This window comes from Eublepharis macularius, chromosome 6, assembly GCF_028583425.1.
Source record: "Eublepharis macularius isolate TG4126 chromosome 6, MPM_Emac_v1.0, whole genome shotgun sequence".
NCBI lineage: Eukaryota > Metazoa > Chordata > Lepidosauria > Squamata > Eublepharidae > Eublepharis > Eublepharis macularius.
The window spans coordinates 128720751-128737767 of NC_072795.1; the positions used below are offsets into that span (position 1 = coordinate 128720751).

At 45.2% G+C, this 17017-nt stretch overlaps 1 protein-coding gene across 1 annotated transcript in view; it reads right to left on the bottom strand.

Moving 5' to 3' along the window:
- FRMPD2 (FERM and PDZ domain containing 2) overlaps positions 1-11118 on the bottom strand; it is a 73216-nt gene extending 62098 nt beyond the window's left edge. The window contains exons 1-6 of the mRNA XM_054983965.1: positions 11041-11118; positions 6761-6883; positions 5347-5504; positions 3434-3499; positions 1720-1908; positions 885-1011 (exon numbers count right to left, since the gene is read on the bottom strand). Coding sequence (XP_054839940.1) covers positions 885-1011; positions 1720-1908; positions 3434-3499; positions 5347-5504; positions 6761-6881 — 661 coding nt within the window. The 5' untranslated portion in view covers positions 6882-6883; positions 11041-11118. The remainder of the gene's footprint in view (positions 1-884; positions 1012-1719; positions 1909-3433; positions 3500-5346; positions 5505-6760; positions 6884-11040) is intronic.
- Positions 11119-17017: the final 5899 nt, after the last annotated feature.

The window sequence follows — 17017 nt, forward strand, 5'->3', positions numbered from 1 at the left end:
GAGCTGATGGAATAGAGGGACAGACCAGCAACGCTAACGCATGGCTTGCCTGATACTGATTTGAAAGCTTTCGAGAGCCACAACTCAGATGCATCTGACAAAGAGAGTTGTGGCTCTCAAAAGTTTATGCTACAATAAAGCTGGTTAGTTTGAAAGGTGCTACTGGACTCTATTTTGCTACTGCAGACTAACACAGCTAACTCCGCTGGATCTAGGTACATATACGTTCCCCCCAGACCATTTCAGGCTGGGAAATCTAGCTCAAGGGAAGGCTGATTCCAACCCCTATTCAGCCAATCACTGTCTCTCTGCATAACCTACCTTACAGGGTTGGTGTGACTAGGATAAAACAGGGAAGGACCATATCCAGTGCCCTGAGCTCTCAGGAGGAATGTCAGGATAAAAAGAAGTAAGATACATAAGCATAATTTCTAGGATGCAGCAGCTTTAACTGGCCGATGAGGAGATGCTTGAGCAGCTGCCCCTACAGCCTCTGTGCAACACTCTGAATGGCTTTCAATCTATCAGTATAGCTTCAGAGAAATGGAAAATTGTTGAACATTGATTTTAAAATGCTGCCCTCTGCTGGCCTGAACAAGAAGCTCAGGCATCAATCTGAGACTGGACTTGTTCGAGGGATGGGCCCCTATAACACAGCGGGGGGCGGGGGGTGGGGGTGGGGAATCAACTGATACCTCTGTTCCTCCATGAGATGTGCAGTGGCTGCTTGTTTTCAGCCTTTGTGACAACACAGCAGCAGAAGCAAAGCCAAGGCGTCAGAACCTTTCCCTGGTAAACACTGGGGTGTACAGCAGTGAAAAAAATAGAGATCCCGAGCTAGTCAGAGTGACACAATAGAAAAGAAAGCCAGAGGTCAGTTTTACCTTGGTGCAAATTCAGTGGAGAAGGCAATGCTGAGCTCTTCACTACTTTCTCATGCAGCCTCTTCCGGACAGCATCGCTTCTCTTAAGTGGAATGGGTACATTGTCTTCAGGGACTCCTTCTTCTCGCTAGAAATTGTATACATGTTATCAGTCTCAGAACGCCAGACAAACAGAAGTATGTTTGATCCTGCCAGAACAGTACTGTGGTCATCAGTGCTAACAGGATAGTTTAATCTGTCACGGGCTTAAAACAACAGATTTCCAAGACTTAGGTTTGCACCAGTCTTAGATCTGACTGGTTGTTAAGGAGGGAATCAGTGATGTGTGAGGGTGGCTGAGAGACGTAAATGTGTATGGCAATGGAATGTGCTTTTGGGTGAAATTTGGAAATTGAATTTTGGGGAGGTCCTAACAAGCAGGACTGGTGGGTGGGGGGCCTTCAATGATTACAACAACAGCTACTATGAGCCTGCATGCAGTGTTAGCTTCATTCATTCATTCATTCATTCATTCACTCATTCATTCATTCATTCATGTTATTTATAGGCGAAATCAAAAATGTTCCAGGCTCTTCAGGCTTTGGAGTAGCAGTGCCTGAGAAAGGACAGCCAGCTCTGCTCACAGCTATGCTGCCTGTCGAATAATAGATGCTCCTCCTGGTGTTTTTAAATTCAGCTTTTTAAAAAGGTTTCAAAAGACCCTCGCCTGCTCAGAAAGCAGAGCATTGTTGTTTCTCACAGGCTCTTCAGATGCTGACTACTCTTTGGTTACCGCCTGCATGTAAGACAACAGGAGTCAGGTTGGGAACATTAGAAAAACGTGAGAGATGCCCACCTCTCTGATGCTCCCCAATGTACCCTGGGCCAGCCTCTGGATGAAGACATTTGCTGGGCCTTGCGTTGGCGATTGCTGTTGGTGTGCTTCCCAGGCTTCCAGAACGGATTCTGGGGAAGGTCTCTTCTGTGCCACATCCTCACACAGCGTCAGCAGCAGCGTATGCAACTGGTCACTCAGCTGAAGAGGCTGAACAGACAGAAGAATGAGAGTAAGCTGGATCTTAACATGGACCTAAGTCCTGTACATGAAGGACTGTATTTCCTCCGAAGGTACGTCCTGTTCATATGCCACTGGCACAGTCCAGCCACAGTTAAACACCTGGACTCGGGTTTCTTTTGGCCGAGAATTCTCAGCATTGTGCATACCCTTCTACTGAAATTAACTAGGGCTGCTGCCCAATATCAGAACTCTGGTTCAGTCCAAAAGTTCAAGCTTTGCAGCGGTTTGTACTTGGGACGAAAGTGCAGTTGTCCCCCCACCCCTGACTAATAGAAATATTGATATTAAAACTGAAAGATAAAAATTATGTCTTCATTTATGCTCCATAAGCAAAAAACACTGAACAATATATAATTCCAGGGATTGCATGATTCCTGGATGGAGACAGCTTAGTTCTTTGCAGCTTTCAGTACTGGTGGGTGCGGGGAGGTTATACACACAAGTCTGACTGAATAGCAGCTGAGACCCAAAAACTGGGAAAGAACCCTTTTTGATATTCATGAGATGTGCTTCGCTGTTTGGCTAAAGGTCCTCCCTTACTGAACATGCACATTTCAAAGGGAAAATGGCCTCAGTGCTCCTCTAGTGTAGTGGTTAAGAGCAGCAGGACTCTAATCTGGAGAGCCAGGTTTGATTCCTCATTCCTCGGCTTGAAGCCAGTGGGGTGACCTTGGGTCAGTCACAGCTCTTTTAGAGATCTCTCAGCCCCACCCACCTCACAGGGTGATTATTGTTGTGGGGATAATAATGACATCCTTTGTAAACCACTCTGAGTGGGTGTTAAGTTGTCCTGAATGGCAGTATATAAATTGAATGTTGTTGAACTTGATTCTCGAAAGCTTATGCTACAATAAAATTGGTTAGTCTTAAAGGTGCTACTGGACTCTTTTTGATTTTGTTGTTGTTATCATTATCATTATGTTTCACTCAGAGGAATTATGTAGGGGGTATTGTTAAGGCTCTTTGAAGGTAATTGAAATAAAATGTTTTTGGATTTGTGGTGCTACCCTCTTCAAGAAAGGAGAAGAGCCCCAACATTATGGATAACGTGCTGCCGAAAAGAAAAGGCACTTCAAAGCAGGCGTCTGATGAAGTCAGCTTTGACCCATAAAAGCTTATACCTTGGAAAATTTGTTGATCTTTAAATTATTACTGGGACTTAAATTTTGTTTCAGGTATATCACAAGGCTTTGGGGTCCCCCCCCCTTTTTGGAAAACTAATTCTACGCTCTAAGAACTCAAATCGAAATACCAGCTGCGGATAACATAAACATTCAGAGAATTCCTGTTCTCGTGGATCACTAGCCCATTTCCAGTGCTGGCTAAACCAGTCCAGAATATTGTTGCAAAACCAGTCATCTAAACTTTGGGGAAACTTCATCATACTTTTCAGTCTTCTGGAATTAAAAAAAAGAAGAGGAAAAGCCCCATGGCTCCTTGAAGATTGACACAGTTATTGTGGGATATCCCTTGTCTTCCTAATTTAACTTACCTGGTTGGGAGGAACTTGATAGTCTGCTGACCAGTAGAGTGTCATTCCTAAGGAGTACATCAGCATCTATGAGGGGGGAAAATATGAAATCAACTTTTCCAAAGAGAAAAGTGAGATCTGGAGCTTCTGCACAATCCTGAGTTGTCGTTAAATGCTTGCCAGTCTTCTCCTCTTGCTTCATGCTGACTCTGATCAAAGGATGTCCCACATCCTAACTGGAGGCTAGACTTTCACCAAGAACAGCATTTCGGCTTAGAGTGACTTTAGAACTAAAGGCTCAGCTATCCGGGACACTGGAATTCCGTGGCAGCAACTCCAGTCATATATATTTGATGATTTAAAAAGCCACCATGGGGAAACCTGATATGGATTGGGACCATGAGGCTGGGGAAGGGAAGGTGAGCATTCCTCTCCCTCGGTAATGTTTCCTCAATTAAAAGTGTCCCCATGGTTTCTTTAAGCCCTGTGGGGGGGAGATAAGTGTTATGTCTGCCTTTTTTCTAACCAGCAACAAAACACAATTTCCCGTGCAATAACAATGTCTCCCTATTTTATTTACAGTAGTTGCATAATTTACCATCACCATTGTATCCGTTTCCAAGCTCTTTCTCATTGGTGAAAATTGGGAAATTGATGACTCGTATGGAGTGGTAGCTGCATGAACCTTTGACAACTGTGTTCTTTGAGAAAGAGCTTGGAAACGGATACAATGGTGATCTGGACCTTCCGTTAGAATACTGATGTCACAGAATTATCAATGTACACCTAAAGAATACACGCAAAGGTCTACTTGTAATCTGTGAACTACACAGTTTATTGGAACTAAATCTTGGACTATACCCAATTCCAGTTGGAACATAAGGCGAGCTTGAATGAAAGAATTAGTGTGTACATGGTGCTAGGAAGCATTTGCACTTTAATACCTGTTGCAATATTAATAGAGCACTTGAAGCACTGGACACTTTATGTATTGACTTTGGAGCATATATGATGCCTGCAAAATAATTTTTCCTAGGACTGGTTACATGTGGTTACATGTGGTATAGTTTTCTGTTAAATTATGCAACTACTGTAAATAAAATAGGGAGACATTGTTATTGCACGGGAAATTGTGTTTTGTTGCTGCTATACTTACCGTGTTGCTCTATATTTCGTGCTTTTTTCTAACCCGGGCTGATTCCAGACGGCCCTCCCCATCCCGAAACGTCGCGCGTCGTCGCGCGGAAAATGCGAAATACCGTGTTTTCTCGCGCGAGTTTTGCGCGACGGTATTTCGTGTTTTCCGCGCGACGGTGCGCAACGTTTCGGGACGGGGAGGGCCGTCTGGAATCGGCCCAGGCTCAAAGGAACTGGAGGGTGGGTGGAGTAGATTTTCAGTTGAGGAATTATGCCGTTTATGCTCTCTTTCTCCCTGGGAACAATATGCCAGCACATGTCGGCACAACTAAAATTAGAAGTGATAGAAGTGGAAGGAAAAGTGGGTGATCCTGCTGGAATCAGCGCATTAAATGGAAGATCTGTATGAGGCTATCAGGAACAAACAATCTCCAGCAACTGTCTATGAGGTCCAGAAGCAGTAAGTTCCAGGCAAGCCTTCCTGATAATTCCTCCAACAGAGCAGTTGGCTTCAGCTTCTTGGTCACATGAGGCTGCCTGCCTTACATGGAGTCAGATCACGGGTTTATCAAGGTCAATATCGTCTATCCAGACTGCCAAGTAGCTCTTCCGTGTCCCAGGGAGAGGTCTTTCACATCACTTGCTTGCCTAGTCCTCTGTAACTGGAGATGCCGGGGATTGAACCTGGGACCTCCTGCATGCAAAGCAGAAGCCCTTCCATTGGACCAAGGGTTCTCCACGATGTAAGGGATTTAACCACTCACTCATAAAGTGGACGGCACGTAGAAAAAAATTACCTTTGTTCGTCCATAATGCTTGCTTTTACTGTGTCCACAAAACTTCTCAGGTGCCATAAAAGGGGCAATGTCTACCTGGGGCACATTGTCTCTGAAAGACAGAGTTCCTTCTGCGGACAGCAGCACTGACCACGGGCAAATCACGGTGCTGGATGACTCTGAAAGAGAGACACAATTTGATCACCTAATTTTGCTGATGGGCAGACTCAAGGAAGGGAGTTGCTGCTGTAGTTCTTGACTATACTGCTGAGACCTGTCCTGGAAAGCAGAGCTGTGTGGCATATTGCGTAGGCCGAAGACACTCAGAGATTTCCTTTTCCATTATCTTATAAAGCATACAGCCTTGATCCAAAGATTGGAGCTATAAATGAACGAGACAGATCTTCCTACACGTCTGAAAAATGTCCCAGGTTTGCAAAAAAATTCTAAAATATATATAAAAAATACACTTTTTAAAAAATCCAAAATGATAAAAGGAGCACCTGTAGCTTTAACCAAATACCTTCGGTGGCTGTTGCTAGGCAACCATAACAGTTTAGCCAGTATTCTAGGCTCAGTTTCTGTCAGTAAAATGCAGAGGGAGGGGGCAGGGCCCTTTCCAGGGCTGTTTTGGCCTTTGAGGGAGGACTCATTGGAGCCAGGCTCAGCAACCACCACCGGGCGACTTGATACCACATGACTTGCATAGCTAACCCAGGCCTGGCTGCTTGCTACTGTTCAACAGCCCCCCTCCTCCACAAGCCAGTGCAATGTAGTGGTTAGAGTTTCAAAGTAGGATCCGGGAGACCCACGTTTGAATCATCAAGAGCCCCTCCTTCCCGTGCTGCGGAGGTCCCAACGGGGATCAAACTCCTGCAGCACTGTTAAAAGGAGATCTCTGCTAGGAACTCACTCTGTTAAATGGCAAAATGTGCCCAGGGCAAACTTGGGAATGCCATCTTGTCTCATCTGGCCCACATTCTGGCCTACAGCAGATGTTTTCTAAGGTTACAATGGGGAAATATTTCAAATCACAGTTAAAGCCAAGTAGTCTGATATTTTTAAATCCAGCCTTCTAATTTTATTTTAAAATGTGTACTATTAAAGCACATGTACAGTACTTGTCAATCATCCTGCTACTTTTGCTCCCGCTAACCAAGCACTGAATTGCAGGAGCATTTATATATTTGTATGAAGCAACTGGGTAAAATATTGCCCCCTTGTTTTTCTTTACTCTTCTGTAAGGAAAATGATTATGTACTTTTAAAAAAGGAAGCTGAGATTGGAGGGAGCTGGGTCTTTCAGCACTGCCAGTTCCGTGGCTATAGCCTCAGGCCCACAAATGTTTCATCTTCCACAAAAATCTTGGACCTAAGTCTGCAAAAAGCCTCGTGAGTGTTGGAGACTGCTCCAGGAAAGTAACATATCTGCTCACCTTTGTGCAAGTCCTCCAGAAGACATTCAGTGCCCAAGTATAACAGTGCCCATATCTCTTCTTCCTCCAAAGGACTGCCTTTGGCTTGTAGGACCTCGGCCAGCATCACAGACGTGCTCATCTCTAGTATGGAAAAATCCAGGGGCTCACTTGACAATGCTGAAAGCGCCAAATTCTAGCCCACGGCCCATCAGGTTTGCTTGCCCCCGTTTTGTTCATCACCCGGATTCTCTAATCTCTCTGCTAATCAACTTTGCTCCCATCCCACTCATTGTGACTTCCTCCTGATTTTGCTGTTCTTGTTAACTGAGTATAGAGCAGGTCCAGGTCTGAGGAAGCAAATATCATAGTCCCACCTATTGCTCCAACAGCAACGGACTCAGTATTGAATGGGAGGGCTAGGAACCGGGTCCAGAAAGTTCTTGTCCAATCTTGACCTTCTCCAGACTAGTTCCCTGGATTTTATGGACAAAGGGTTTTTTAAAATTTAAATGTGGGGTATTCCCGCCCAAAGAAAAAAGTCCCTTATGGGTTCCTCCCACACTCTGCAAATACCAAGCTACACACTTTCGCACTTGACAAAAGAATAAGAGGTCACCCAATGACATCAGCTAGCAACCAGTTCAGGACCGCCAGAAGAAAATACTTTGGCACACCATGTATTAACTTATGGAATTTGCCCTCATAAGATGTTATGATGGCCGATGGCTCAAGGAGCATTAAAAAGGGGTTAGACAAATTCCTGGAAGATAATACAGCAATTAGTTAAAGTGGCTAATGGGACTTCCATGTTCAGAGACAGCCCACCACTGGATCCCTGGTGCTGCTGGATTCTTGGTATCTGATAGGGGAGAGCTGTTGCCTTCAGGCTTTTTAGAAACAGCTTGCAGCTTTGACTTGAGTTAGTCAGGAACGGATTCAACTCTTTTTAAGTCACACAGGTTTCTCTGGGTGTGCGCACTCAGAAGATGCAAACGGGAGTTTTGCAAGGGAGGTTAGTAGGAAAGACTGAGGGGGAGCAAGAGAGAACTCCAGGGACTTTTTTTTTTTTTAAAAAAAGGGACACAAAAGTTCCTGTGCAAGCTCAGCATCAAGGTGAGGGCTATCCATTATCTCCATCAACCTGCATATTTTCAAGCAAACCTTAACAGCTTTGGGAAAAAAACCCAAAGCAGATGTAATGGCCAAAAGCCATTGTGGGAGGGATTGTCCAGCAGCCAATGGTTGGAGTGCCATGGGCAGCGGAAATGAGCCCCCAGAGTACAGGAGGCAGAGAGTGTGCAGGGAGTCTCCTGCCAAAATGATAGTGGTGTGGGGCCAACCGGGCATTCTGTCCCGTGATGATATTTGCAAGACCCAAACTTCAACTGGTAGTGATGCCAGGGCCACTGGGAAATGCCCAATACCCTACGGGGTATCTGGTTTATGAGTGTCTGGCTGGGTGAGTCGTTAGGAAGCTACTTCTGAGCAAAAGGGTGTTGGTTCCAAACAGGAGCTGCTTCCTGTTTTACTGCTGCTTGGAAAAAAGCAAGCTGTGCTTTCTGGCCAATGTCCCCCTTACTGGGAATTTAATCCACGCCTTCTGTTTGCCACAGGGGTGCTCTTCCACAGTGAACTATCAGAGGTAGGGGTGGGGTGGCTTTTGGTCAGGGTGCAGCTGGGTGTTCCTTTGTTGCTGTCCCAATGGCTGCAACCCTCCTGCTTGGCAAAATGGAACTCAGCTGCAGGCAGGGACTCAAAACTCTGGAGCTCCCCAGATTACGATCACTCCCTGGATTATGATCCCTGGCGTCCTTAGGAGTTATGGGAATTACAACTCTTTTATTCTTACCTTCTAAACAGAACTTTGGAAAGTTGCTCCCGAAGTCCAAAGTCTAAGCAGGTCTACTAAGAAGTAAGACTTTTCTTATTCAATGGGATTTACTCCCATGAAAGGGGTCTTAGTATTGCAATGCAAAGGTGATTCACTCACTCCTCCCTTATGTTTCTCTGACGTGACCAGGGCTTTTTTTCAGCTGGAACGCGGTGGAACGGAGTTCTGGAACCTCTTGAAAATGGTCACATGGCTGGTGGCCCCGCCCCCTGATCTCCAGACAGAGGGGAGTTTAGATTGCCCTCCGCACTGCTCCAGCAATGCAGATGGCAATCTAAACTCCCCTCTGTCTGGAGATCAGGGTGTGGGGCCACCAGCCATGGGACCATTTTCTCCTAGGGCAACCCACTGAGTTCCACCACCTCTTTCCCCAGAAAAAAAGCCCTAGACGTGACTGTTTTCCATGGCTTTCTGAACTGAGAGGTGCTGTTAGCTATAGTCATTTGATTTGAATTGTCACAAGTATGCACTTTGATTACTGTCTGACCAAATACAGAGAGATGAGAGATGCCTTGTTTGTGTTTCTTCTGAACACTGGAGGAAGGAGGTTCTAGATTTCTGACCACAGAAGTGGAAGAAGCAAAGCCTCAAAAAGTTGCTTCCATATCTCAATGTTTAGAAATCAAGGATGGCCAAACTAAATGCTGCCCCCTCCCCCAGACACCTGTTTAAGAGAGCTCAAAGTAAAACATCATTAAATAATACAAACAGGATTAAAACGAACAAAGGAGGTATGGGCTAGTTCAGGAACCAGCCCAGTAGGCAAAGCACAAAGGCAATCCCAGAGGCTGCAAGGTTAATTGAAAGAGCACCTCAGCTATATATTGATAAGAGAGAACACCAACTGGCTTAGATTAAGAAGATTTGTGTGTCATTTCTAATTCAGGCCAGCCTTTTAAGCAGCTTTCCTGACCTGCCCATTGCACAAGCTGTTTGGCCTATTATGATGGGGGTGGAGGAAAGGAAAAGGGACACCTGTCTTTGGGAAGTTCGGAGATAGATTTTAAAGGACACCAGTTATTTGTGTTCCCTGGTAGTAGTTTATTGGTGGGCTCAGTGCTTAATTTCTGAAGGGGAGGGGCTTGCATGGGGGAGCTGTCATTGCTCTCCAAACCTATTGGGAGGGAAAGAAAATTTACCTTCATTCAGTGGTGAGGGAAAAGCACTTGGCATGGACTCAGAGGCATTTTCCTTATTCCTGTTTAAGAATCCTGGAGCGAAAATGCATTGACTTGTTTGGGGCTATGTTGTCAGCAGCTGTAAATGGGAACTCTGTCCTAGATTTGGAGCCTTTCTATTTCAGAATGGGTCTCACATGCACTGGTCTTAATGTGCTCTCTGCACTCAGAGCCAAGCTACAAGTGACGCCTGACACAGGCTGGACACTTGTCAGCTTCCCTCAAGTTTTGATGGGAAATGTAGGCATCCTGGTCTTGCAGCTGTAATGGAGAGCCAAGCTGTAAAACCAGGATGCCTACATTTCCCATCAAAACTTGAGGGAAGCTGACAAGTGTCCAACCTGTGTAAGGCGTCACTTGTAGCTTGGCTCTCAGATGTCAGCTGAAGGGAACATTTTTTTTAAAAAAAAAGAGAGCTCAGGCAAGCTTTGAATGGCTCCCCAAGGGGAGGGAACACTCCTGCCCTCCCCCAGTGCCATTTTTTTGCATGAAAGCTCCATGTGTGGGGAGTTATTTCACTGATTTTATAGCTCTGTGTGGAGGATCTGTGCACACATTTTCCACATGGAGCAGCAAAGTTGGCAAAATAACTCCTTCCCCTTGTGCTGTTTTCATGCAGGAAAATGGCTTGGGGGGGGGAAGGGAGGCAGAAGCAGTCTCTCCCCTTGGATTGCCATTCCGAGCTTGTGTGAGCTCTCTTTAAAAAAAAAAAGAAGAAGCCGTTCCCTTCAGCTGTAGTCTGACTGCAGGGAGCACATTAAATCCAGCGCATGCCCGTGCAGAAACAATAGTCTACCATGACCCTGGCTGCTTCCACACTACTCACCTTCATCCGGAACACTGCAGAACATCGCAAAAAAAAAGCGGAAGATAGCGTCTTCTCGCACGAGTTTTGTGCAACATCGTGCAAAATTCGCACGAGAAGATGCTATCTTCCGCATTTTTTTCGCGACGTTCCGCAGCTTTCCGGATGAAGGTGAGTAGTGTGTAAACGGCTCCTTTGGCCCATTTAAAAATGCACTGGCTAATATCCATCTGCCATAGAGGCATGTCTTTGGAGTTTTCAAAAGTGTTCACGTAGATTAACATGGTCCATACATCAACCCTAGATGGTAGACCAGTATTACTCCCTCAGAGAGGAGTGAGGTAAAGAGGATATCAAATTACTTAAGCTGCTTCTCTATTCATGCAAATGCTCTGGGCTGTTCCAATCATTTATCACAGCTCACCTTATTAAAATGTTCTCTGGGGGTCTCTAGGGAGTGGTGAACACTTCCTGTTTTTGTTTTCTGTGACCATTCGTCCTGGGATGACATAGAGGGTGAGACAGAATCATACACAAGGTTTAGTTACTGAATACGCATACAAACCAGAGGATGTTAATTTTGAATAAATGATTTTGTCAGGTTCTGATGTTTTCCTAGATGACCTTTGTTCAAAATCAGTTTGAATTAAGTTCTGTGTTTTTAATATTCTGGGTTACCCAGTGGTGACCTAGAAAACTTCTCTACTCTAGTGGCTGTGTGAAATTCGGCAAGAGTCTGGGTCAAATCTCGCATTTCCTATGAAACCCATAATATGATCTTGAACCATATTTTGGCCAAAAAAGGACACTGGCTTGTGTTATATTCCCAAACCTAAAGAAACTAAACTGGGGGAGGCAGTAATGGGTGGGGGGACTGTATATTGGCCAGGATGGCAAAATACCTTGAAAAGGCCTGAGCTTCTTAGCCCAGTAGTCTTTTTCTAAAAACATGGCTGAGACCTAGAATTTTGGAATAAAAATATCACTGAGAATATACTGAATGTCTTCCCCACTACTGAATACCCGTCATGTCCTATTGTCCATATACTCAGAATTCTAGAACAGGTTGCCTTTAATACAGGCTTAGTATGGGTTTCAAGTTTAGCAGTTGAGATCCCAGAGCATCCCTCCACACACACAAAATCACAAATTGTTTCCTCTACTCTCCAGCCCTCCTCCCAGTACCAAAGATATATATTTTAAAACACTTCATTTCTTTTTAATGTTAATCTTCATACTTTAATTTATATATTAAGCTGTGTGTTTGTATGTAAAGCTAAAGACGTGCTTCAGCTTGTTTTCCCAAATCCAGACCTTTCTTACTCCAAACCCCAGATTAGGATTTCAGTTGCTTCCCTAACATCTGATGGAAAGGAGAAAAGAGCTGAGTGGCTTTGGCATATTGATGGTACTCAACTCCAAAACTTTAGATGACTTTCCCCAAGGGATTCATAGATGTTAAGCAGCACATAGGGCAAAATGGAACCCTTTAACCCTTAATTTTTAAAACTTATTTCTTGTGTAAACTGCCTTTCTCACAGAGATTCAAGGTAGATCATACACTTAAAAACAATGCAACAAAAACCATATAATACAGAGCTCCCCAATCTTTTTGAGCGGTGGGCACATTTGGAATTTTGAGAGGAGTGGTGAGTGCCACCCATAGGGTTGCCAGGTCCAGGTCGGGAAATTCCTGGAGATTTTGGGGGTGGAGACTGGAGAGGGTGGGGTTTGGAGAGGGGAGGGGCCTCAGAATGGTATAATAAAATAGAGTCTACCCTCCAAAGCAGCCATTTTCTCCAGGGGAACTGATCTCTGTCACCTGGAGATCAGTTATAATTCTGGGAGATCTCCAGCCACCACCTGGAGGCCGGCAACCCTACAGAAGTCAGAGCCAAACCCAAAATGGCTGCCACAGGAAGTGGGGCTGAATATACCTTCCTTCTCACACCTCCAGGGAAGAAGGAAAGCCTGAAGGGGAAATGGAACCACATACGGCCTAAGGAAATCTCAGGTGCAGATTCTCCAGTAAAAAACCTCTTCATTTGAATGAGGGAAGCTTTACAATAGCCCCACCCACTTTCTGAAAAGTTCAGTGGGCACCAAAGGAATTACTGGTGCCTACAGGCACCATGCTTAGGAACCCTGGTATAATGCATACAACCAACAAAGCGATAAAAATGCATACAACCAACAAAGCGATAAAAAAACCCCGTAAACTGCAAATTTTGAAAACATACTAAAAATAGCATAACTAATGTAAACAATAAAAAAGATTACAAACAATCAGGGCTTTTTTCTGGGAAAACAGGTGGTGGAACTCAGTGGGTTGCCCTCGGAGAAAATGGTCACATGGCTGGTGGCCCCGCCCCCTGATCTCCAAACAGAGGGGAGTTTAGATCGTCCTCCGTGCCGCTCAGCGGTGTGGAGGGCAATCTCAACTCCCCTCTGTCTGGAGATCAGGGGGCGGGGCCACCAGCCATGTGACCATTTTCAAGAGGTTCCGGAACTCCATCCCCCGCGTTCCTGCTGAAAAAAAGCCCTGCAAACAATTCAGTATAACATTATAATACATACAAATAACAGTGCAATACAACTGGGTTACAGTTAGAGACTAAAATGAGCAACTGTAATGAAAACTGCCTAGAATTTCCCAGAAATTAATTCCCTCTAAAAAATGCCCATCTGAGCAATTCTGTTTTACACATTCCGTGGAATGGCAAGAGGGTCCGAGCCTTCCTGCTTCCTCGGGCAGGCCGTTCCCCAAGGTGGGAGCCCCAACAGCGAATGCTTGGACACAGGTAGCCATTGATCCTGCCCATTGGCTGTTTCCACACTACTCACCTTCACCTGGAACACTGTGGAACGTCGCAAAAAAGCTGTGGAACATCGCGACATCGCACAAAACTCGCGCGAGAAGACGCTATCTTCCGCGTTTTTTTCGCGACGTTCCGCAGCGTTCCGGATGAAGGTGAGTAGTGTGGAAACGGCCGCAGCAGCCTTTGCTCAGAAGAGTGAAACTCGCAGCGCAGCGTGTTGGGGAGATGCTGGACTACAAATGCCTTATCGTAGAGCAAATGAGAGTCGTGCCTGCCGCTAAAACTTTCCCATTAAACTTTCCAATTAAAAATCCAGTCAGATGCCATTAAAAAGGGATTAGTCACATTCGCAGAAGACAAGTTTGTCAGCAAACAGGTTGCTAAATTACCAGGTGCTGGGCACAAAAAGCGGGAAAAGGGCTGTAATCTTCAAGCCTTGCTTGGGGCTATCCCAGAAACGTTGAGCTGCCCATTGGTGGAAAGCGGATGCAGGACTGGAGGGATCTTTGGTCTGACCCAAGAAGGCTCTCCTCCTATTCTTAAGGTTTTATAAATTGCTGTGCAAATATCAAATAACTTTTGAGGCAGAATTAACGCCCCCATATAACAAATGAGGAACCTGACAGCTTAAATAATATACTCAAGTGCATAGAGTGTTTTTTTTTCCTTGGGTTACCATTTGGAGGATGGCGTTAAACCTGGTAGCATAGCTGTGTGCACATTCACAGTCTCTTCCTATTTGTCGCCTTCTCTTGTTATTTGCATCTATGCCTCTGCCTCTCAGAGGGAGCTAGCCAGAAATGGAGTGGGAAGCTAAAATGGCCCAGGAGACAAACTGATCAGCCCCCGCAACACCAACAGCAGGCATTAGCCCCACCACTGCCTCCTCCTGCACAGGGGCAATAATGCAGGAGATGGCAACAGGTGAACTTGACCTGAGAAGGTGGCTTCTGTAGCACAGACAGAGCTATTGGGGCTTGACTCTACTAGCTCCTGGCTGTTGGTTGTCCTCCAAGGCAGTGGCCCACCAAGAAATTTCCCCAAAGTTTCAACGGCTAGCCCACCCCTGGAGTTAACTAGAAATATAAATTGAAGCAATTTTTTAAAATCTTAGAACAGACTAAAGAGCACTGGCTCTGTGGGCGGGGGAACCAGCCTCACCTTTGTTACCATAAATAGTTCCAAGCAGAATCACAAATCATCTTGCTATCTTCAGTTTATGCAAGGAAGGCATAATTTCAAAAACTTTGTGGACTGCATTGAGCATAGGTTCCAGTACATTGAGAGCAATCTAAGCACGAGACTAAATATCAAATACTACGCTAAGCCATCCCAAGCGCTCAGGAGGTTCAACTAAAAGCAACATGGCTCATTTATACATATAGTGTCAGTCCCTTAATCAATACTTGTTTTACTGCACACACAAAAATACAAGAATCTACCTGCCAGAGCTGGTCAGATGCTGCACTCGAAAGCGTCCACATATTTTCCCAAGCCAGTCTTCTTCATCCTCGCCAAAGCGACAGCATAATAGTACAGCTGGTTTTCCTTTTTTTCTGTGCCTTGTTTCTTTACCAGCTTTGTTTGTGGCTTGTAGCTAAGCACTGAGTGGCATGAGAAGAGGTTGAGCCACTTCCTTGCTCTGGCTTGAAAGCTCAGTCAAACACCTCCTGGCCTGGGCAGAGGGCAGCATCAGGGCTGCGGGTGTCTTTGTATCTTTTTTTTTTGGACAGCTCCTCTTCCTCCAGTTGAGGATCTCAGATTTTAGCAGTGGCAGGGTGGAGATTTGTAGAGCAAGAGGAACGTTAAGAGCTCAATTGGATTATGCGCCGCATGAAGCTGCTGCGTTACGCCCTTGGAGCGGTTCATTTCCTGGGCCAGGTGATGCCCCACTTCTGATTCAAGACTATTTCAAACAGGGACAGCAACAAGAAAGCAGCCACCATTTGATGACGGAGCTGCTCTTGGACACCGATGAGAACTCTGGGCGCTTTTTTTTTTCTCTTGTAAGAGAAACAAATCGTCGTAGGGGAAGGCAAAAACACAGAAGACCTGTGGCGTTCAACATTGATTTTGGCATGAATGTTTGTGACTGGAAACTCACTGCTCATCGAATGCATGAGGCAGCAGCCTGTCGGTATGTGAATGCAGGGAAACAAATGTTGTCAATGGTACAATCAAAAGACCGTAAACTTCAAAATGGTAGCGGTAGTTTGTCATATTTTTATGCAGAGCCAATTGTGTCTAAGTTAACAACAGAACAAGATTCCCATTGGGAGACAAAAGGCTCTTCCTTGCAATTGCCTACTGAATACTCGAGCGGCCATTAGTTTCTGAAACAGGAAATACCTCCCAGCCATCACCTAGGATCCTGCTGGTATTTCCTTTCTAGGTTTCTTCCACAAAGGCAGGGAAACTCAGAGATCAACAGCAGATCTCTCGCGAGCTTCCAAACGTTGCCATTTTGGGATTCCGAAGCAGCCCAGTCTGTATCTGATGATACCCAAAAAAATGTAATAATGGCCCAACAGAACACTCAAATGAAGAAAAAGCACTTCTGGATGTAGCACTTAGGAGAGGAGAAGCCACAGGTCAGAGGTGGTGTTTGACTGCTCCATGTCGAACAATGCTTAGTTTTAATACTTTCAGTGCTCAAAGTGCTTCACACATCCCATCTTGCTTCAGTCCTTATAACGTTGCTGTGAGGCGGGGGGTAGGCAGGTGGACAGAGAGAAAAAGACTTGCTAAGGTTGCTGGCAGAGATAATCTAGGGGCCTGTTGGATCACCCCTCATTGTCTTAAGTCCCACACCATACCAATGCCCAGTTGACCAGTATGTTTCCTTACAGAGCCTGTTTGGTGTAGTGGTTAAGAGCGGCGGGACTCTTATCTGGAGAACTGGGTTTGATTTTCCACTCCTCCACTTGAAGCCAGCTGGGTGACCGTGGGTGAGTCACAGCTCTCTCAGAGCTCTCTCGGGCCCACCCACCTCACCAGGTGATTCTTGTGGGGATAATAACAACACACTTTGTAAACCTCTCTGAGTGGGCATTAAGTTGTCCTGAAGAGCGGTATGTAAATCAAATGTTGTTGTTGTTCTTATTATTATTCGAATTATCCGAAGCACAATCAACAATAAGCAGAGGTCACATGTTATTATTGATTGGCCTTGCTGATACAAGTTTCCACCGGAGACCTAAGTATCAACCAGGTATCGGTGTAATATGTACGTTGTTTCAAGTAGTGCCGTCTTTTGCAGTTCTGTAGGTGTTATGTCAGAAAGCTGCATTACTACTACTACTACTACTACTACTACTACTACTACTACTACTACTACTACTATATTTAAAATTCCACAGCACGGGGTGGCTTGGAGCAGAAGAAAAAAGGCACGAGAAGTGTTAAGTGGCTCTTCTACCTGTTTCAATGGCATCCTCCAGGATACCTGTACTGAGGGCCACCTAAAAACAGTGCCCAGGGTTGTTGCTCCTGTTGGCTCTGGTCTGCTTTCTGAGGATATGATTTTGCCCCCAACCTGCATCCCCAAAAGAAACAATTCAAAATTAGCCCTTTATATATCTT